General features: G+C 38.8%; 2 protein-coding genes across 2 annotated transcripts; one reads left to right on the forward strand and one right to left on the reverse strand.

Moving 5' to 3' along the window:
• Positions 1–1731: 1731 nt before the first annotated feature.
• On the reverse strand, positions 1732–4733 carry prim1 (DNA primase subunit 1). The gene is made up of 13 exons (XM_074681764.1): positions 4499–4733; positions 4237–4394; positions 4035–4141; positions 3847–3920; positions 3617–3753; positions 3424–3482; positions 3186–3297; positions 2962–3051; positions 2706–2838; positions 2553–2622; positions 2363–2475; positions 1993–2091; positions 1732–1887 (listed from the first exon to the last, which is right to left on the reverse strand). Exons 1-13 carry the CDS (start codon positions 4605–4607, stop codon positions 1868–1870), a joined length of 1281 nt encoding a protein of 426 aa, XP_074537865.1. The 5' UTR covers positions 4608–4733; the 3' UTR covers positions 1732–1867.
• A 4711-nt stretch (positions 4734–9444) lies between these two features.
• On the forward strand, positions 9445–20999 carry LOC141799488 (rho-related GTP-binding protein Rho6-like). The gene is made up of 5 exons (XM_074681740.1): positions 9445–9702; positions 10278–10365; positions 17984–18093; positions 18200–18334; positions 18444–20999. Exons 1-5 carry the CDS (start codon positions 9583–9585, stop codon positions 18687–18689), a joined length of 699 nt encoding a protein of 232 aa, XP_074537841.1. The 5' UTR covers positions 9445–9582; the 3' UTR covers positions 18690–20999.
• Positions 21000–22122: the final 1123 nt, after the last annotated feature.

Raw genomic sequence — 22122 nt, forward strand, 5'->3', positions numbered from 1 at the left:
AATGCTGGTACATCTTTTTAACATCCCTAAGTAAGCAACAGCATCTTAGAAAAGACAGATTTTTTAAATTTTATTTTTGACTGCCTTTATCCACTGCTACAGTTATACGTTTAATCCATTGCTGCATAGCCAATATGGCAATAATTGAGTGTGATAAGTGTCCACCATTCCACACTCAAGGGTTTGACCATTTTGAGTGCAACAGCTAAGAAATCAGTGAACTGCATTTTTACATACTGTCGGTGTGAATGCACTTATGTACTCAAAATAGAAGTACACGGTTTGGGACACAGCAAGAGTTCAGAAGCAATCCTGGGCAGTAGCTATGAGTGGGGCAGACTCAAGCGGCAACCTCCGGGCTAATAAAATGAGAAAATCCAGAAGTGCTAAAATCAGCTGTTTCACGAGTGTCCACTTGAGGCTGGCTCCGGAAGTACAGGAAGTAATTTACACACCAAGCTAAAAAAGAAGCCATTTTCAAAGCAGAAATTAACCTGTTTACAGCCTGGTTCAAAAATGTCTCCTGTCTGAATTGCTAAGGTTACTATTGGCAGACACTGTACAGGGGTGAATTTTTCCCTGACTCGGCAGTTCAAAGGATATTAAGATCGCAAGCTCACACAATCAGAGTCAAAGCTCAGGTCACATGACTGACAGGTCCCTATAGCTGTATGCGCAGTCCTTGCGACTTCCAATATGGCCGCAATTTCCGATTTGCTTCATTTTCTGTTTCAGAAACATATGGGTGACGTTGGGGAGACTACGGCCATGTTTTACAAAGTCTATGGGCAGACTCAGAGCTTCCTGACTAACAGCTACAAGGTATCTACCTGTCAGTCAGGTGAGTTGTGCTTCTGATTGGGTGAACTCACAATGTTGGTATCTTCTCAACTGCTGAGTTGGCTTGGTGTGTATGTGGTTTCCGGTACTTCAGAGCCAGCCTCAAGCGGAAACTTGATGAACTGCAGATTTTAGCACTTCTGCATTGCCTCATTTTTTTTCTACCAGTAAACACTTCTTGCACATTTACATTACAGACATGTAGACAAGATCAACAAAGACATGAGTGTTAGAACCGTGACAAGAGGGCAGCAAAGGCGACACAAATGGAAGTTATTCACAGCTTTCATACAACAGCATTTTATTAGGGTACAATCATAAACTATATGGTCTAAGGGTGCATTACATAAGTATTACTTTGAATTTAGAAGCTTTGAGTTATCTTTTTACCTCCTTGTATCAAGTGATAAACTTAAGTCATAAAACAATTTTGTTCAGTTGTTTTTAAGAACCTGTCAGAAAAAAGCTCAGTCTTATCAGTTTCACATAAAGTTATTTCATGCTTCAGCACTACAGATATAGTGAAAAAAGGATAACATATATACGTGTGCATTCTTTTTTTAAATAAAGGCTCATGCACTTTCTCTCATCAACCTAATGCCCCTGTCACCAGTAACAGTAGCTGCCCTCCTGCTCTTGTATCAAAAACTTTTGTCAAAGTAATCAAAACTTTTTTAGGGTATCAAATAATATGCATGTGATCATGTTTTAATGTTTTTCTTTGCTTGGAGATGGGGGATAAAAGTGAATTTATATGTTCATAAACAAAATGATCAAGCCAAAGGCCATTAACAACAAATTCAAAGTTTTGAAACAACAAATTTATTTTCAAATTTATTTTATGTACAAAAGGCAAAATGTAGTAAACAATAACACAAAGAATATAAAATGAGCTGTATTCAGAAAGTCACACTGTAAGTACAGGATTCAGGTCTTGCATTTCAGTGTTACTTTATCCAACCCTTTTTTATGTTTCATTTCTCAAGAAGAAAAAAATCATCACCCCTCCCCCAGTTGTTGTTCTTGCTCAAAATTCCTTTTTAAGATCTGAAAAGAAAAAATATCAGGACAATCAATCGATAAAATTAAAAGGAAAAATCAAGATTTTATTCATTTATTTATCTTTTTTTTTTTAGTATGAAACAAACTTACCACTTTTTCTGAGAAGTTCTCCTTTCCAGGAACTGGCCATTTCATCCAGAAACTGATCAAAGTATTTCACATACTTTGCCAGACTTGTTCTTTTGTAATCTAGAAAAGATAAAGAATTAAGTTCTCACTTCCAAACAAAAATATATAATACTATCATATTTTAGTTACAATACAGGCTCTACTTGGGAATTGAGAAACTTGTCGGCATTGTTGCATGTATTCAAAAAAGCTGACGAAGAGGATTATATGGTGCTCATATAGGTGAGAATGTTGTACATTTTAGCCTCAAGCCATCTTTGGTTTCTACGTTGTTTTTTTCTCTACAAAATTAAATTCTGTGTGATGAAAAAACCCAGAGTTCAGATTTCACCTCTCATCTTCCGTCTCTCTGCTGCATCCTTCCCGTCTTCTTTCTCCTTTATGTCCTCTGATTTTTCATCATCGTCTCCAGGGCGGGGTCGATCCAGCTCCTCACAGATTGTACTGAAAAACACCATCAACGCAAGCTCCAACAACTGCCACATATTGCACACAATATAAGACGTTATGTTTGGCCTTACCTGATCGTGGGCACAGCAAAAGGATCAAATGTGTCCAACTCTTTAAGGTCCATGGGGACAGAGATGCGCCCTGGATGAAAAGGAGCACACCGTGACTTTGTAAGCTTTTTTTTTTTGCCACCAGATTTTTTTTTCCATTAGATTCTTACTCACCAGTTTTGGGATGGACGCTGAAAGGACTTTTCAGCAAGTGGTTCACCCCTTTACTGACATTCACATCCAGCCGGGGGTAACAGTACTGCAGCATGATTTCCCTCTCAAAGTACTGACCCTTCTTGGAAGTTGCCTGGAGAAGATAGAGCTTAGTTGTTTACATTTTTAATCTTCAAACCAATCTTGCATTTAGTCAATTTGTCAAACCCTAAAAAAGCTTTAAGAAATGTCACTGTAATACAACATAAATCCAAACCTGTTTCTTTTTGGCTTGGTCCTTGATCAGTTCCCATCGCTTCTCAGGTTTCCTCTCATTCTGGAAGTGTAGCTGTAAGTCTTTTCTTACATGTAAGTGATGAGTTAAGGTTAAGTCTAGTTGTTTTATTTTAAAAACCTCACATTCTCTTTATACAAACACACACCTGCGCTTATTAACACAAAATTTCAAGGACAGTTGATGGATCATCTCTATTGAAGGATATCTTCAGGCACAAGTCCCAGCACTTTATTCACAGAGTCCTTGTGGCCCAGAATGTTCTGTTCCTGTATAGCGTAGAGGGGGAAGTACTTCTCCACTACTGTCAAAGATTCTCTGTTGAGATTAAAGGTAAAGACTTTTAAACAGCATACACTACAAAATAGAAAACAGTCAATCAGGCATTGTCAGTGAAAATTACACCCCTGTCACAGCATCACTAAAACAGTATCTGAATCATACCTGATGAAAGGGTGAATTGGATCTACCAGCACAACTTTCTTTACTGTCTCTTCACCTCCCTGCAAGAATTTTTGAGTCAGCCTTAATATTTCTTTAATCCAGAGCGATGACAAATATATGTTACTAATGCACATAATTACAAATCTGTCATAGTTATCTCAACAATAAGCTTAACTCATAAAAAGGCTGTTACCTTAACCAGGCTGAGGTACTCTGCAACTGCAGAGCGAGCTGCCACGGAGAGCTTCCTTGCAGCTTCATCACACACCCAGCAATGCACTCCTCTTCTTCCAGAATATACCCACATCAAGTGCTGGAAACCGAAGTCCTCTAAAAGTATCAAAGTAAAAGGATAAAGAGTGTTAAATGCAAATCTAAGCAACACTACACAAAACTTCTACACAAGATTAATGAAAAACAAACCTCGAAGAGCTCTGTCCAGGATACGAATGGCAATGGTCATCAGAGTCCAGCACTTGCTGCAAATGTCTGCAGCACTGGTATTACAGATTCACAGTTATTGAGGTGAATGTGGACAACAGTGTTTGTGTACAATCATTCTAAGATGTACACTATCAAAAAAATCAACTGGTCATTCAAAATCAATTTACCTGCAACAGCTCCTGACGTCATCATAATCTGTCATGTCAATATCAAACACCAGCTCCTTCTCCAGTGCCTGAAACGTTCCTGACTTCACTGTGTTATGTTGATTGGGCTGTATGGATGACCAACAGGTAACACACTTTTTAGACGTCTGGGTGCAGAGAGCATTAACACAATTACACATTGCAAGCAAAAGAAGATGCTCACCCTATGACTGTAGATTGCTCCAATATCAATTTTGTACGGGTTCATCTTCTGCATTTCCTTTTCCAGTTCAGCTTGAGTGCTGAACGACTGGTAACGGACGTAGATGTCATCTTTGAGCGTGAAGGAGAACTCCCGGTTCTGGAAATAGTTCTTCTGCACTAAGGTAAGAGATGGCACATTAGTTGGATGTGAGCACAAACAATACTCTTCACCCAGCTAACTGATTGCTAGCTTCAATGGCCAGTCCAATGTATCTACTTACGTCCTCCATAGTTTAGCCAGCGGTGATACTGGGAAAAGGGAAACAGCCGTCGGTAGTACAGCGGTAACAAATCCGGCAAACAGGCCGGGTCATAATCCGATTGTGGCATTACCTGACAAATTGCTTGCAACGACCGCGGTAGAGCAGTAAAAGTGTGTTAGAGCACTCCTTTGCAGTCGCTACAAGCTGACAGCGCAGTATGTTGTCGATAGCGCGGGAAAACTCTCAACCAAAGCAGAAAACCAATCACAAGAGGGTATGGTAATGACGTCAGTCAAACGCGGAAATACACTCGCAGTGATCTTTCCAAATGATAATTTCTTCGATATTTGCAGGAAAATTCAAAGTAAAATGTTAAGATATGCCAGACATGGAGCTGGACGTCATCAACTTCTGTGTTTCATGATACATTACATGACGTTTATAGCGCGACTCATGATCGTAATTATCGCCATACAACGAAAGAGAAAACCGGGAAATGTCAAGGAGAGCCTTATGGGACTTGGAGTCATTTTATCCAGTATATTTCAAGCATTTGAATTATATAGGCCTAAATCATGTTGTGAATTTATGATATTTTAAAAATCCCTGTCACGTGATATCCTATCATTTGTTTTAAGTCTTAACGTCTTTTTTTTTCTTGTATTAACTAGGCTATAAAACTAAGAACACACTCCCGCCTACAGACTGGATAAAATGTCTCAAACTAGTTTGAAATGCAGTCTAAAAAATATAATTAATAAAAATATTATGTTTCAGCAGTGTCATATATAAAAACTGGTTCTTCTGGTTGTCATGGTATTTTGGGCCATCCCATTTACTTTATAACTCTTCCATCTGCCATGACACATGCCTTACAGTTTGGCCTGGCTTCAGTAAAAACAGCAATTCTGAGAGTGAAAATAAGTTACTCCTCTCTCTTTTAAAATCTGGTGCTTAGACCTTCAGTCCAGTCTTTGACTTTAAGTACTGTACTGCCATCCCGTAAAATATTGTTTCTAGACTGGCATGGACTCATAGCTTTACCCCAATGTACTGTGTGTGGTGGTGTATATTGTTTTTCTCTTGTTTTATTTGTGTTGTAAGATACAAATTTATAGATAGAACTCACAAACAATAATTAGACATGAATTGAATTACTTGACTATGTTCAAAACACCTGTGAGGGAAGCTCTCAGAACTTCAACTTTTTGTCATAAATGCAGAGTCCCTGACACTTCCCTGACTCAACCAACTAAAATCTGCAAATGTCCAGGAAATGTTCAGTATGGTCTTGCTTAAGACTACAGTTACAAGAAATGACAAGGTCTGTTGTAATATTTTGGCTTTGTGACTGTAATTTCTTTTCCCAACCTCTAGGGGGCAGGACAATGCTATGAGAACACCAGCTGAGTAGCCAGTCAGCACACCACAGTCAGGAGACAGGATGAATATGACCTGGGATGCAGGACCTCGATGTGCATTTGTTTGTCTTTGCTTCTTTTTGTCTACCAGCCAGTTTGGGTGGTACACTAAACCTACAGCATGCAGTAATGGGATTTTTTATTTATTTATTTATTTATTTATTTATTTATTTTTGCAGTACTTCTAACTTCTCACAGACTCAGACTAAATGGTGCTGTTAACACCAAAGGTTGAAAGCAGTACAGCTAGGAGAGCTCTTGTCGTGTACCTTTGATCTGCAGTACTTCTTTGTATTTTTCTTTAAAGTATATTCAGCTCTGTCAGTCTCCACTTTTGATTCTTGTCATTTGAACTTCTTCTCGATCATCTTTTTCGAGAATCTCCAAAAGTAGAAATGGAAGCTGTGTAAATGTCAAGAAATTTGTTTACAAACCATTCCTTTTTTTGTGGATGAAAGAAAAAAATCAGAAAGACATAAGTTATTACACTCTTCATTTTACAGTTATTATTTTTTTCTTGTCAAAGAGGTGGATACTAAAACTGGGGACTGTGCTCTATCATGAAGTTATATTAGCATAATATGTTGTGTGAAATACCTGTTGTAAAAAAATAATCAAAATCCTTTGCTGTTTCACTAAGCTGCTCCACTCTCAAGAGCAATTATTAGACAAAACACCAACAGCTTGATTATTGCACTTGTATTTATGGTAATATTCTTTAATCATATACTCATTAACATAATATAAAAGCGCTCAAATACATCTTAAATTATGTAAATTATGCCCAGTGAGCCGCAGGGGATTTTCTTTTGGTCTTATCTTGGAAATTACATGAAATGGACTTGTAATTAACACCCTTTGTCTTTCTGCATCCTCTGTAGATTTTTTTCACTGGATGCTAATAAACTGGATGTACTGTTAGACAAACAGCTTAAGCATAAATCATTACATGCTGTCCTGAACTATTTAAGCTTGGCTTTCTTCAGGCTCAACCTCTACTTACAAAAGTCCACTGCCAAACACACATGCACAAACACACACAAGTGCATGATCAAAATGATAAATCAGCAGTGCACGGGCCAATATGGCAATGTGGGTCACTCTGCTTTAGTTGTCCACAAGGAGTACCATTTTATAAAAAATTGAGGAGTTTGCTCAAAAAAAGGTCAGAAGAAAAGTGTAAACCTTTACGGTTTGATTTAAGTTTTAGTAATCAAATCTATATGCTTGGATGTTTCATTGCAGGACAGCCGTTACAAAAAATGCTATGAATGACAGAAATGTATTCATGTTTCTTTTTTTTCTTTTTTTTTTGAATTTAAAAGAACTGTTGTAGTTGCCAACACAGACAACAAGGAAACATATGCAAAAGTGATTTAAAATATGGGTAATATCATATGTGCATCTAATTTAAGACCAGTTACTTTAAATACTGTATGGCTGTGGGAAAAAGGTACGTTTTTTTTGATAAGGCAAGACACCTTCAACCTCAATTTCCCTCTGTAGCAAGGAGCAGGTGCAATGACGTGCTGATTTAGAGTCATATATTAAAGGCATCAAAGAGTTCTGCACAACGTGCCATGCTTCACTACCTCTCCAAACGGCAAACATCCTTGAATTCTACCTCAGATTTATGATGCCATCTGTCATCTGTCATCTATTTGTGGTTCAGCAACTGGCTGAGCTTAATGCTGTTAAACATTATGCACAAAGACAAGAGTTGCATGTGTCACACTATGCATTGCTTTTAGGCCTGTATCACACTTTTCACTTATATCCAGACATTCTCTCAGGAGCCCACAGTATTTTTTTATGTATCTACTGCAAACTCCTGGAGAAGAAGCCAACATACACACTGAAAAAAAGATGGGGTGAGTTAGGTGTTAAATATTTTTTTCATTAAAATATATTCAAATGTTATGTTCTTGGTTTTGTGGCCAGTATTTAAAAAAATGAACTTATTTTACCTACTCATAAAACAAGTATTCCAACTGTTGAGTTATATATCTGAATCATTCTGAGTGAATCTAATACAGTTTAATCAGGTAGAGTTCAACTAAAAAGAATGTATTGTCTGCTTCATTTTAAATCCAGGTGCCAGTCAGAAGTGAGCAAACATTTAATCCTCTTCTTGGCCACCTGAAAAACATTAACAATATTAATAACAATGGCTTATTCTTACCATCATCGTCCTTAAGGGGAAATAAAACGATGAAGCAGAGGGGGCAGAAAATAGTTAAGGAGACGGTCCCCAATCTGAAAGCTGTAATGCCAAACACTTGGCACATTTTACAAAAGGAGGTAAGGAATACAGTTGATAATTGACCCCTCTACACATTGCTGTTGAATGGGTGGAATAGCAACAGACCCCTATGAATATTGTATTCTGGGATGCTAATATCACCAATGTGAAAAGTTACCTTCCAGCCTACCTTCCTTGTTTCCTTTTTCGCATCTAATGAAATGGGTGCTGCGCACGCTGTTGCCCCCCACTCCTCTCGCTCCTGTCCTCCCCTTTATATGTCACTGTCTTTTTATGTTTTGTGGGCAGGATGAAACTGAAATGTGCAATGGCGAGTAAAGCCATACCATACCATACCATACCATACCATACCATACCATACCATACCATACCATACCACATCATACAATTTGTTTACTTTTTAGTTAACTCTTTTATGTTCTTAGTTGAAACATTTTCATATTAAATGTGAAAATTCAAAGCATCTCTTATTCTTATTTACTCAAAATTAAGCATTTGAATGTTTAATAATTTTTACTACCTGTAACATTTGGGCAGTCATCGCTCTCAGTGCAAGGCACACCTGAGGAATTCCTTACCATCTGAAATTAAATCTCAAACAGAACAAACAACAAGAAAAGTTCAGTGCAGAAGTTAAACAGTGGCTTTAACAGCAGCAGAAATGCGAACACTAATTTCTCACAAGTAACTAACAGTAAACTATTTTAATAATCTTAGTTAAATGTAACCTGTGTTTTAGCTCTAATTCACAACAACTGTGTCTATTTATTCATGGTATTTATTGACTGTATTCACTGTATGATTTGTAAAATTGTTTCTGTATTTGTATAACTCATTGTTCTGTAAATCCCAACCAGGGACAAGGACTGCAAATTAGCTGAAGCTAGACGTCTTATATATGTTCACATTTTCCCATTGTGGCAATGTGGTATGTATCGTCCCTGTCAAATAAACAAATAAAATAAAATAAAAATAAAAATAATCTTTTGCCTCAATTTTAGTGTGTAGATATAGGGTCAATTTTACAGTGTAGGCTTGTTAGTTGAAATGAATTGCGACCTTAAACTAAACTATTCAAGTTTTACAAAAGTATTTAAGTGGAGGCAAAGTTTTCAGAGAAAATGTATTGAGTTATATTCATATGTGAAGCCCATCTGTAACCTTAATGTCCACCATTACCACTATAACAAGCGGCGGTCTCGTGCACCGCCCATCCCCTCATCTGGCTCGCGCACTACGCAGCGCTCATTGGTTGGCGCGACAATATAAAGTTCCGCAGTGCTCTCCTCATGGATTGTTGCTCTGCCGTACCCATCGCACACACACGCTCTAAGCAGGTACATGTCCAGAAGCCGGAGGATTTACTGAAGTTTATCACCACTATTCCTTCTCCTCTGTTTGATATCGTTTAATTCATCATGAAGGAAAGGAGACTCACTCAGCCGTTTGTCGCGAGGTGTAAACTCGTGCTGGTCGGGGACGTCCAATGCGGTAAAACAGCGATGTTACAAGTCCTGGCCAAGGACTGCTATCCGGAGGTACGAACTGTAATTCAAATTGTGTTGGATTTCTATTTTTTTTCCTTTTAACTATGGTTGTTTTCTAAAATAGCTGTGTTTGTGAGGCAAAAGAACCTCCACTCGAGGAGGAATACAAAATGCATGATGTGAATTTTCCCCATTTTACTTCTTCAAAAGCCCATTACCCCTTTTTCTTTTAAGACCTTATAGCGTTTATTAAATCTCCAGCAGTGTGTTATCAACTCCCAGTGTTATTGTGTTGCAATACATTTAGAAAAGTCAATGTGAATTCACTAACAAAATTGCACATCATTTATGCACAGTGTTTACTTGTTTAGCTCACATACAGAACCAGTTACTTGACTCATTTAGATAATGTATTGTGAGTCATTTAAAAACCGATGCTGTAGTAAATCTGCTGTAGTCACTTTGATCAGTGAGGTAACATTTTTTTGAATTGGCACTTTTTAAATTGTGCAGTCTGTCCTCTTACGTGTTTGGCTTGATTTCAGGACAATCTGATTTGATTATCACATCCCATTACAGATTTTAGTCATGCTCTGTAAATTCTTGCCTGTATTGTTCATTTCTAGACGTATGTCCCCACTGTGTTTGAGAACTACACAGCCTGTCTGGAGCTTGAAGACCAGCGCGTGGAGCTCAGCCTTTGGGACACATCAGGTGAGGATAACATGACAATTCTGACGTGGTTGTTTGCTCCTCTTTACTCTCTACCTCAGAGTCATTCAAGAGTCAGTCGGTGTGTGAGCGGTGAGTTGATTTCCCAGTATCAGGACTTTATTCATGGGAAGTTGGGTAGAACTTGTTTACCCTTTCTCCTGAAAAACACAGCCATACCGGAGTCGAGTAACAACTGGAGATGCAGCTTCTCACTCAGTGTTTTACAAAAACAGCTTTGTTACTGTTTGCCCCAACGCCATTTGTCAATCCTGTTTTGATGAAGATAAGCAGCTTTTCACTGGTGTGAAATCTGCTTGGGGATCTTCCTTGGTGGGTTGTAATGATAACAATCCTGACTGGCTTACCCATGGGAGGGCCCAAATCAACAAATGTACTGAATTCAGTGCAAATAATTCTTTTAGTATTTAAAGATTCATCTGTTAAATATTTGATGTCTTTAAAATGTTATAGACTTGCATGAGGAACCTCATTATCATTTTCTGTTTTCTGAGTGACTAAATATGGGACCTAATTGTAGGTGTTTGAACATCCAATCCATCTATTTTGCTTAAACATAATACACTCATTTCTAGCATGATGGGATTTAAGAACACATACCTTTTGGTATGTAACATGAAACACCATATTTTTTTTATGCTTGAAGAAAATGGACTAAAGAAAGTTCCTCTTTACTTGCAGCCAGTGTGGTTGTATATCAGTGGTATGACCCATCATGAGATTAATGGTTGTGGTTGGCCCAACTGGAATCAGGGTGGAAGAAAATCAAAAGAAAATTCCACCAAGCAGTCCGGTTTAGATCAGAATGGTTTGGTACGGGTTGGCTCGGTTAAGCCTGGTCCTATTTGCATTTCTAGAGCCAACTGTGCCCCCTCATGGTTGGCGGCGTGTAAGCCAGATGCTGATAGCTGCATCAGTTAAATAATAGCGTGATGCCATGGCAGCCCGACACAACGTACCCGCTTATAGATCCAACAAAGAAGAAAATGCGGCACAGTAAACAAAGAGCAGCTATGAGAGACATCCAGCAATTCACCTTCTCTGTAAATGATATGCGGCTCTTCGTTACAAAGCACAATCAAGTTTTGTTTTAGAAAAGGCTGTGTGCTGCGAGGAGAAATACAGCTTCTGTCGCACGGTAAGTGACGATTCTTTCGACCAATCAACAGACTGCAGTGTTGTAGGGCCACCAATGTGTGAATGTATCAGATAAAACTGATGGTTTCCGACAGGAAAACTCTACCATCAGCATGTGAATGTGCTGCGTATGGGTGAATGAGACTAGCACTGTAAAGCGCTTTGAGTGGTCTAAGAGACTAGAAAAGCGCTATATAAGTACTGGTCCATTTACCATTTACTATTTGCCTACAGGGAGTAGGTAGTTAGTCTGGCACCCCAACGAAAGGGTCTCAAAAAGTGGAAGGGTTGGTCTCAGTTCTTTGGGGGTCTGTCCCGGGATTCGTCAGTGGAAACACAGAGACAAACCAAACTGAAGCGCTTGGTGGAAATGGGGCTTTTGTGTAAATTGAGCTTTGAAGATTTGTGGTGTCTTCAGCCGTGGCACACTCACACTGTAAGAAAGGCAAGGCTAAAACAATGAAAAGGGAGCCATTTGGGTGTTACTGTTTTTTCATGTCTTCAGTTTTATCTTCTTCTCCTTGACTGTGCTGGTTCCAGGGTTAGGTAAGGCTGGTAAAGAATTTTAGGTGGTCAGCCTGGACAGTAGGAGGAAGGAAGGGAGTTCATTGGTCAAAAGAACTGGATCAGTGTTTCCTTTATACTCACAGTGCTGGGTTCATTTCAAAACAGGGTGTTGTGCTCACTTTCAGGTTTTGTACTGCCTCTCTGATAGTTTTGTAGTAGCCCCATGTGGTTTACGGCTCAAAGAATTCTTCCCTTATCTCAGATTGTTGTCTGTTAAATAACCCATTTCAGCCTCTGCCTGAAGTGCCTCCCCCACCCTCAGCACTCCTGAGCCAAGCACTCAAGGACCAAGATTTGTTTCTCCAAGGAAAATGACAAGTTTTTACGTATTGTCATACATTGTTAAAAAATCAAATCTGACCTAGAAGGTTTGGAAATGGCAAAAATTCCCAAGTGACCATAATCAAAACAGCACATTTATGTTTATTATGCTCTTTAAGGAGATTTACCAATTTATGATGTCACAAATTGAGCCAATATTAATTTCTACTCACACTATTCTGGTTACTTTTGAACAAGCTCTAAGCTTTTTGTGGAAGAAATGAAGTGAATGTTTCAACTTAAATTAAAATAAAGATGCCAGATCTCTGCTGGTTTCACCCTCATGATTGTTTGGATTTAATGCTTCTGATTAATGTCAACAAGACTGACATAATGTAGATTATTAACTACTTTTATAATAAAACAGCATACATTCTGACCTGGAGCTAAAATTACTTGAGTGAAACCCATCTTCTTAGGTTTTGGATCCCAACTGTCTAAATTGTTTGTGACCACTATTCAAAAATCTTTTGGTCAAATATACATGTTTATTGTTGACCTTGAATTGATAGAGGTTTTTTTTTTTTAAAAATAGGATCAATAAAAAAAGTCATGTGCTCTAGTGAGATTTATTTCGTAACATCTCTGGCTGAGGCTTTGTACTCAGAGGAAGTCGAGCAGTGCCAGTTGGCCTGCGGTGGGGTTGTTTCATGGGGGGAGAGGGGGAAGCCTCGTCCATGCAGGGGGTGGAAGTCTGAGTGTAGGCAAGAGTGTGTGTTGCTATGTTTGCAGTGTGTGTGTGTGTGTGTTTGGCTGTACAGTCAGAGAGAACAGAAGGCACAAGTGAGGGATACTGTGAGAAAAGATATGCATGACCTCCTCACTGCCTTCTGGTGTGTGTGCCGCCTAAAAAAAAGGTCTTATGTAACTGAAACCAGCAGAGAACTAATGTAGGTTTGTGTGTTTATCTCCCACGGAGTAAAAACTTTCTGGACAGTCACCCTTTCCAGAGAAAACATTGCATAAGACCTATTTACATTTGCAACAGACACAAACACTCAATTCCAACTACTCTTAAGTGTCTTTTCTTCACTGCCTGTATCACCTTCATTAAGGTATGAAGGCTACAGATGAAGATTGTGATGCTTGGAATAAAAATGTTCTTCATGGATTAACTTCTCAAAAATCCCTGAATAGCACAGTAAGTTAGAAATTACTTTTAGAGCTTCAATCAATGTAGAATAAATTTAAAGGACATGTTTTTTTTTTTAGGCTACCAAAAGATACCAAATAAAAATGCTTTAAACATCAGATTTTATTTCATCGCCCTCATCATGATTATTTTTTTTAATAAAAAAAAATTAGGAGCAAAAATAAGGGAGACTGAAAACCAACTGCAAAAGTACAAAGACACAAACTACACATATAAAGTGATGGAAGCAATCCTTGGAAATAAAAATAAAAAATAAAAACACAGACACAAAAAAGAGCAAAGTGATACCCAGAGGTACCCGGACCCTCTGGCTACTCTGAAATACCCCAAAAGGAAGATTGTCTATCTGGTTTCAGGTCTTTTTTCGGGTGATGATGAAGAAAAGATACCACTTTAGATCATTTAACACAAAATTGGCAAGAAAAAAAACAAGGTTTTCTTCTAAATGTCCAACTTAACAGTGCAGGGCAAAAAAAAAAAAAAAAAGAACTGTCGCCCAGCAACTTGATGCACACACAATACACGTAAACATTTTTTGTCATGCGCAGGTACGCAAGCATTTCCAGAAATGTCCACACATAGATGAAAAAGAAAGGGAATTTTAAAAATTTCCCCAATTGGATGGTGTTTTTGAAAATCTGTTTTCAATGACATAAAAATCTGTTCAAGTGTTTAGGTAAAAACCTGCATTCTCAAAAGCCTCCATATACGTGTAGGTGGGGCCTTAACAGCTGAGTCAAAAAGTGTCCTAAGAACAGTTTTTGCCAAAAGACTTTTTGCTTAAACACAGTTATGTCTACTCTTATTTCACCTCGATCAAAATCTCTTGTCAAACCTTGACTGTAACAACTGTTAGATGGTTGTAATTTTGTAGGGACAGATATTTGCCTTCAATATGTCTGGACCAGATTATTTTACCATAAAGCTCCTGAGAGGAACTTTCTGTTTATGCCACCCACTGTGGACAAAGTGATCCCTCACATGTGTTTGCTGATTTTGTCCTGTATTTGTGTAATAAGTGTTTTTTTATTTACATAAATCTCGTCTTTCTTTTCACAGTCACATGTAACACTCACTTTGTGGCTTGAGGCTTATCCTGAAACTTGTCCCCTGGCAGTGAAAACAGACATGAAAAATTAAAATGTAGAAACTGTCAGTCTTGATGCTGAGAGTGTGGTTTGCTCTCGTACGTCAGTAAAAGGCATCACGACAAATTTCAGTTTGTTTTATAACCAGGCAGACGCTCCCCACAGGAGCTGTTCTTTCACAAACCAGACATAGTTGTTTTTTATTTAACAGTTTACCAGCAGCATCGTTTAATTGAGAACAAACTGTTAAGCTCAACTGACTATGCTCTAGGTGTCTTACTGTGACACTGTACAATCTGTCTCATACACAGCAGATGTTTTTAGACTTGTGTGTACCCTGAGGTTTAGCAGTGCTACATTCATCCTTTTTCTCTCGTGAATGTTGCACCGCTTGTAGTGGAAGCTTGTCTTTTGGAAGAAGAAAGTCCAAGCCTTTCCATTTGCTTCTTTTCTTTGAGATTAGAGAGGGCAGTTTCAGGGAATAAACTAATATTTGCTCAACTGGGAGGATTTAGTGTGTATATGTTTGTGTTTGTGAGTGTTTGTGTGTCCAGGCAGGGGGCTGTTACTGTGTGGGAGGCGGTGGGTGCCAGAAGTTGTGTCCTCTTTAGATCTTTCTGCCTCCTCTTTCTCAAGCCTTACATCATCCTGGTTGGTTATGTGACGGCCGCTTTGATTCCCACCAAAATAAAATGTTATTGATAGATGGAGTTGTGTAAGGAGCCTAGTCCTACTTTTAGAGATTCAAGTCAGAGATTTAGAAACTCTGAGGAAACCAGAAGAGCCTTAGATCTCAGCACATCCTGGCAGTAACACTATTGTAAAAAGTCTTTTTATTAGCATCCCTGAAGACTGACATAATCGACACAACAAGACTGTTTGTTAGTTCCGGTCGAGGTTTATTAGAAGTATCTATCCCTGATTTAATTATACCCTCTTATATTTGAAAGGAAATCCTCTGGTATGGATTTTCCCCCTGAGGACAGAGTAGGAAATTAAATCTTAGTGTTGCTATGCGTGGAGTGATTAGGTGGCAGAAAGAAGACAATGGAGAGCGGACATCCTGTCAGTCTTTTTTTAGCCCAGCAGCCTTCCTGAGAGTTAAAAAAGGATCCACATAAAGCTTTGCTGTTTTTGGAAATGTGAGGAAAATATGTTTTCTTCACACCATTATTCTCAGCCTCCTTGGAGAAGGTGTTGTATTTTTAAGATCGGGGAGGACTGCCAGTGACAAAGAATGAACAATGTTGATTTGAAAATGTTATAAAAGAAGATTCACCACTGATTTCTACAACAGATACAAGAGAAAGGCGACATTAATGGCATAATAAGCAGCTCAGTTACGAAATCTTACTGATTTATACAAACATTTTGTATTTTTTCTCTGCGTTTGAAAACAAAAATGTAAGACTAATGAACATGGTGGAGCATTAGGGTATTGTTCCAAGACAGCAAAATATACAGAGGATATATACAGAGGAGTTTTCCGTCTTTCCAAATGGTATCTTTCTGAATGACTTCTCTGAAAACAATGGTATACATGGAAAGGAATATTCCCATCTCTGGCCTACATGCGCTGCTATAATCAAACAGAATAGTCAATGGGGCATGCACAAACAAACGTAAACATATTGAGGAACGTCTCTACTTGCGTCTTACGTCATATCTGAGCATGCAATGAAAGAATGTACCCTAACAACTTTCCATTTGAGTGGATACATGATACCTCAATCAGTTTGGGGAAAGGAGTATTCCACCCCTGTGAAACCGATCAAATGTCCATTCAGATTGGCACTTTTCTTTCGGAATGAGGAGTATACAAAGGTAAAATTCTTTCCGTTTGAGCAAATAAACCGAATGTAAGCGGAATATTTGGGTTCATGTGGTGATATCATCTTTTGGCCTCTGAAACGAAAGGTCAATTTGGTTAAATGCCAACTCATACTCCATTTTAGTAAGACATGGGCTAAGAGGTGGAGCTGAGGTGGCCTTAAGCCACTTGGTAAACAGCTTCTCACCCACCTGCCTGTGCCCTAATTATGTAATTGGTTAATTATGTAAATTTATACATAGCTTTGAAATGGAGTAAGAAAATGTACACCACTGCAAAGTGTGCTTTAACTAACAAATGAGCTAATCACACCAAAACTTTTCTTAAACCGGGCTTTAAACATGTCTAATTGTATGTTGAAAATATGACAGTTTATTATTGGTGCTTGGCTTTTGAGACTTGTCTCTAATGGATACTTTAAGAATTGCAGCCTTTTGTACATCTGCTTTGGCTCAGAAAAATTGGAGGTTGCTGCATGGATTAGTCTGATCACTTATAGGGGTGGGTGCCCAATTAGGTACCTTTATAGGTACTGACCAAATTCTGTCTGTTGTACAGAGTAAATTCAAATGGTACCATGTTTTGTTATCTTAACGCATCCTCATGACTGTGAGGGAGTGGAAGAGTAGGCAATTTTCCGTACTGGACATAAACACAGCATTGTAAGTTTATAGATGAAGAAATGAATTTGTTAAATTGAAAATCTTTGAGATTTTATTATCAAACAAAGTGATACATATTACCACATAAACGCACGTAAAAATTCCAAATGTGAAAGGTACCCATCCCTACCCACTTGTCAGAGCATGGTTAGCTGTTTGGCCTTCCCTTGTCTTTTAGTTGAGCCAAGCTAACTTAATAGGAACAAAAATAAATTAAAGGTAAAAAAAATATATATATTTAGCCTTTCATGACAATTTGAAACCGTTACTGAAGTCTACTCACTCATTCATGACTTGATTACTAATTCATCTTTTATTTGTGCATCCAGTGTTTCTTGATAAAATACTGTGGATTGAAATAGCCAAACAAAAAAAAAACATTGAAGGAAAAACTTAACAAAGCAATTCAGTTTTACAGTACATCTGGTATTTTTCCTCTTATTTAACCCAAAGTTTGGTAAATAAGTTTTTTTTCTGTTGATTAATAAAGGAAGTATGTGACTGTTTCATTGCTGCCTGTGACTCAGCCTGTTAGTTTACTTTGCTGGAAAAATTCCTGCCAGTGGGAAGGTGTCAAGCTTAGTGTAATTACTTGCTCTTTTATCAGTTTGGCAGGGGTGGATGTGACTGTTTGTCTTTGTGTGGTGTGAAAATGAGGAGGACGATTGTGTAAAGGCATTATGGAAGTGTCAGCAGGATTTGGACTGTAGTAAGAGAGAGGTGAAAACTGGACTGGAGGTTTTCCATTTCCAGAGATGTGGTTTGAAGCCAAGTGAACCACTTTTTTGCATCATGTTTTGATATAACTGTGATTTTGTCACTCATGATGTTTTCTCTTTAGGTTCTCCATACTACGATAACGTCAGACCGCTCTGCTACAGTGACTCAGATGCAGTGCTCTTATGCTTTGACATCAGCCGACCAGATATAGTGGACGACGCTCTGAAAAAGGTATTGTTACCACTATCTTGAGCCACAATGTAACATTTTCCCTCCTGGATCAGTAAAGTTACAGCATCCTAAGTTTTAATGAGGTGGTCTTCTGTTGTTCCTGCAGTGGAAAGCAGAGATCCAAGACTTCTGTCCCAGCACACGGATCTTACTAATAGGCTGCAAAACAGACCTGCGCACAGACGTATGCACACGCATGGAGCTGTCCAATCAGAAGCAGACCCCCATCTCCCATGAGCAGGTTTGTGCCATGATGATTCTTTCTTCCCCTTCGTGCCGTTTTTAGTTTTTTTACGGTCTTTCTGTCTCGCAATTCTGCTTGTTTTAGCTGAGTTTTCTTCACTTTGTAGGGTTTGTCCTTGGCGAAGCACCTCGGAGCAGAAATGTACCTGGAGTGCTCCGCCTTCACATCAGAGAAGAGCATTCACAGCGTTTTCCGTACTGCGGCTGTGGCCTGCGTGAGCAAACTCCAGCCTGCCAATAAACCCAGCCCTGTCCGCCGCCTCTCCAAGAGACTCCTACACCTGCCAAGCAAGACAGAGCTACTCTCCTCCACCTTCAACAAGGACAAGTCCAAAAGCTGCTCCATCATGTGAAAACTGCTGAAATCATGCTGAAATTAAAATACAGGAGCAAGGACAAGCAGATGATTTATTTGGGGTTGAGGGTTTTGTCAAGTAAAGAGAGTCTAAAGGCTCTCTTTACTTTTCAGCATCCTCCCCATAACTTCCCATGGACCACCTGGAACATAACACAATCTAAAATCCACTCTGATGGCCTATCACCAGCACACAGTGCAGAGACTGGATGTTGTATCATTGACACACAGCTACACAAAAAGGGCATAGCTGGCACTTTGAGGTAGAGAGGTCAGTGCTTCATCTCTACTGCAGGTGGAAAGTGGTTGTAAACACAGCACTGGACTGCATTACCCCGATGAGACCCATTTGAAATTCTGATAGCAGCTCCCTCTCCCATCCATCTCTTTAACTGTATGTCTCCGTAAGGTCACGATTCGAGCTGAGTGACGAGCTAAAATGTAAATTCTGTCAGTGACAGGAAGCGCTATCTCCAGAAATGCTGCTTGGTGGAATTCAAAACAAGATATTATCCTTCGCCGACCCCTCGCAGTATTTCATCTGGAAATTAAAGCTGACATCGGAGAAAAAAGGAAGGAGGGATAAAGGAGGCAGGCATTTGGCAAGCAGGAGTGTTCACTTGCAAAGGCAGCAGGAGGACGAAGCGAGGGCTCATCTTGAGGAGCGCAATGTGACTCAGCACTCACATGAGCCACCAGAAACAAGTCTTGGGAGGACATGTTGTGACATAAACAATCACACACAAAAAACCGGCCTTGTGAAGACTGCCTTGGCATATTTCTGACAGCAGCACCACTTTATCCATGTTATTAACCCATAACAATAAAACTTGATTTATCACGTTGGACTAAAAATGCTAAAACTTGAGACTCTAAAGAGTGAGACAAAGATTTATTTTTGCACTATTGAAACTTGAATTGTAAGTGTTTCAATGTACTAAAATGAGTCTTTTTCTTATCAATTCATATAGGGGAATACTCCTTAATCTGTCCCACACTGAAACAACATTTTTATTTGTTAATATTGTTACACCCCACATGTGACACTCTGAGGCAGCCCTGTGAGGCAAACAAAAACCCACAACATGACTAACAGGAGCTGACAGAAAACACCTGCTATGAAAAACACAAAGAATCAAACAGACCAGCTAAAGATGACACGAGTACACCAAATCCCTGAAAAAAGAGCAGCAGAGCAGCAGTCCAGACAACTTACATGCCTCTCTCCTCTGAAGGCAGCTGCAGGTTTTTACACCCACAAGTTAAAAAGTGATGAAGAAAAAAGTGAGGGGAAAAACACACAACATACAGTCATAAAAATGGTGTTTCAAAGTGCAGGTGTTTCCAGTTGGGATGCTGCATTTATTTATGATCCAAAACATGAAAGACAGAGAGTTTGAATTAATCACACAAACAGGCTGGTCCTGTGTGGAGAAATAGTTTTTTTCTTCCTTTTTTAAGCATCAAAAATATTCCCTTTTATGTGAGTGTGTGTGTATCTTTATGTGTGTGTGTGTGTGTGTGTGTAACTTGAAAAGTAATTTTTACATTTTTCATCTTTGAAATATCTATTTTACTTCCTGGGTGTTTCTTTTTGCTTGTAGATGTCATTATTTTTCTCTTTAAGTAGATGTTGTTATTTCCACTTGAGTCTTCTGGCATTAGCAGCTGTTGACAGCTCAGCTAATAGAGGACTGGATGATAAGTGGGTCTGCTCCGAGAAGCCTCAAGTCTTCTGGATGTACAGAACACTGGAATTTAACGTGTTGCCTAGCAACAGTGCAAGCAAGGGAGGGGCCAGACCTGAGGTTAACGCCTAACAGACAGCGGAGGGACTTCTCTCCACAAGGGCACCTCACCTTTTATTTGTAGCATTTGAGCGATGACACCTCTGTGGTGATGAGCGTTTCAGGGACTGCTTTTTTGTTCGATGTTTTTTTTTTTTAAGACCCCCGCTTCCCGGTAGCAGCCACAAGTGGATTGTCGGGCACAGCATGCAAACTAAAACATGCCTCTGCAGCTCTGCTTCAGTCATTTTTTCTAATCTTTCTGTCTTGATGCATTGTGCTTTCCTATGTGGCCGTCAGTTCAGTTTTAATATGCTCTTTTTTTGACTGTCAGACTTTGCCTTTTTGTACATATCTTTGCTCTTGACACTGTTTTTTGGAAAGAATGAAAGAAGAATGTTTCTTTAGCAGAAGATGAGGCCTGTGACAAGTCGCCTTTGAGGGCTAAAATTATGGACTGGATACTGTATTTGTTATTGTCAAAAACTACTTTCTCTAAACCTTTATTTAAATAAATTCATCTTGAATCCATGAGCAAGTCAGTGTTTGATTCCATGTCATAAATCCATCAACATTACTCTTTTAATAGCTAAATTAACTATAAGGGGGGTTTGTTTCAGTGACAGCGTTTAAATGTAATCATCATGTTGACATGTACACAATTATTGAGCAAAATTTGGGCAGACAGCTGGGTGACTCCTCTTAAGGTTCATGTAAATCAGTTTTTTTAAATTACTATTTCTGTATGGTTAAATTCTTGTCTATCAAACAACACTTTTTATGCAGAAGAGAGCCAGGAGCTGTATCAAATTAGAGCCAAAGATTATTTAGTTAATTTAATCAAATTCAAGGCCCCTCAAGAGAAAGAGAGACTGATAGCTTGGCAGCACACTGTCTGTTTTGTCTGACAAATTATGATAACATGAACTTGTTCCCTTGCTCAAGGGCACGATGGTTTCTTCATAAAGCATCTCTATTTTATCTTAAACTGATGGGTGACCTTATTTAACTCTTTGTTTCTGATAGTCATAACACATTGACAAAACAGTTTGATATTAACAATGTGGGGGAATTAGTGTAAAATAAAATCAGATGAAATAAAACAAAGCAAGATTTTGTGACCAGCCCGTACACAGCGTTCTTGCCCCACTATTGGACTATGACCACAGCTACACTGGGTGTTGTCAAAACAGGCCTGCTGATGTTATACCACTGAAGCGTGAATACAGCCCGGAGGGGTAAACCCCCACCAAAAACACATACAAAAAACAAACGTCTACAGACACATGTAGTCTTCATGTTACATGCTTTTACGTTTTAAAATCTGTCCTCTTCCTTTTTTTTAAAGAGCTCTTTGTTGGTAAAAACATCTACTTCAGCAGCTGAAGATTGGCCTGTAGATATCAGTAACGCATTTTTAAGCAGTTTTTCTAAGGTATCTGACCCTGGACTTGCTAGACAAACAAGTGGTTTACTTTAGGTCACCACTAGAATCCAAAATCAAAATTATAACTCATTATTTACAGCTGTAAACAAAATACTGACTCAACCTGATCAGTCAATCTTCAAAAATATATAATTCAGTGTGCAAGCTATATTTGAACTCCAAGATTTAGACATGGACCTCTAACAACAAGGAATACA

The sequence above is a fragment of the Halichoeres trimaculatus genome, unplaced genomic scaffold (assembly GCF_033239565.1).
Source record: "Halichoeres trimaculatus isolate MK-OKI-2021-1 unplaced genomic scaffold, fHalTri1.1 fHalTri1_scaffold_11, whole genome shotgun sequence".
Classification (NCBI taxonomy): domain Eukaryota; kingdom Metazoa; phylum Chordata; class Actinopteri; order Labriformes; family Labridae; genus Halichoeres; species Halichoeres trimaculatus.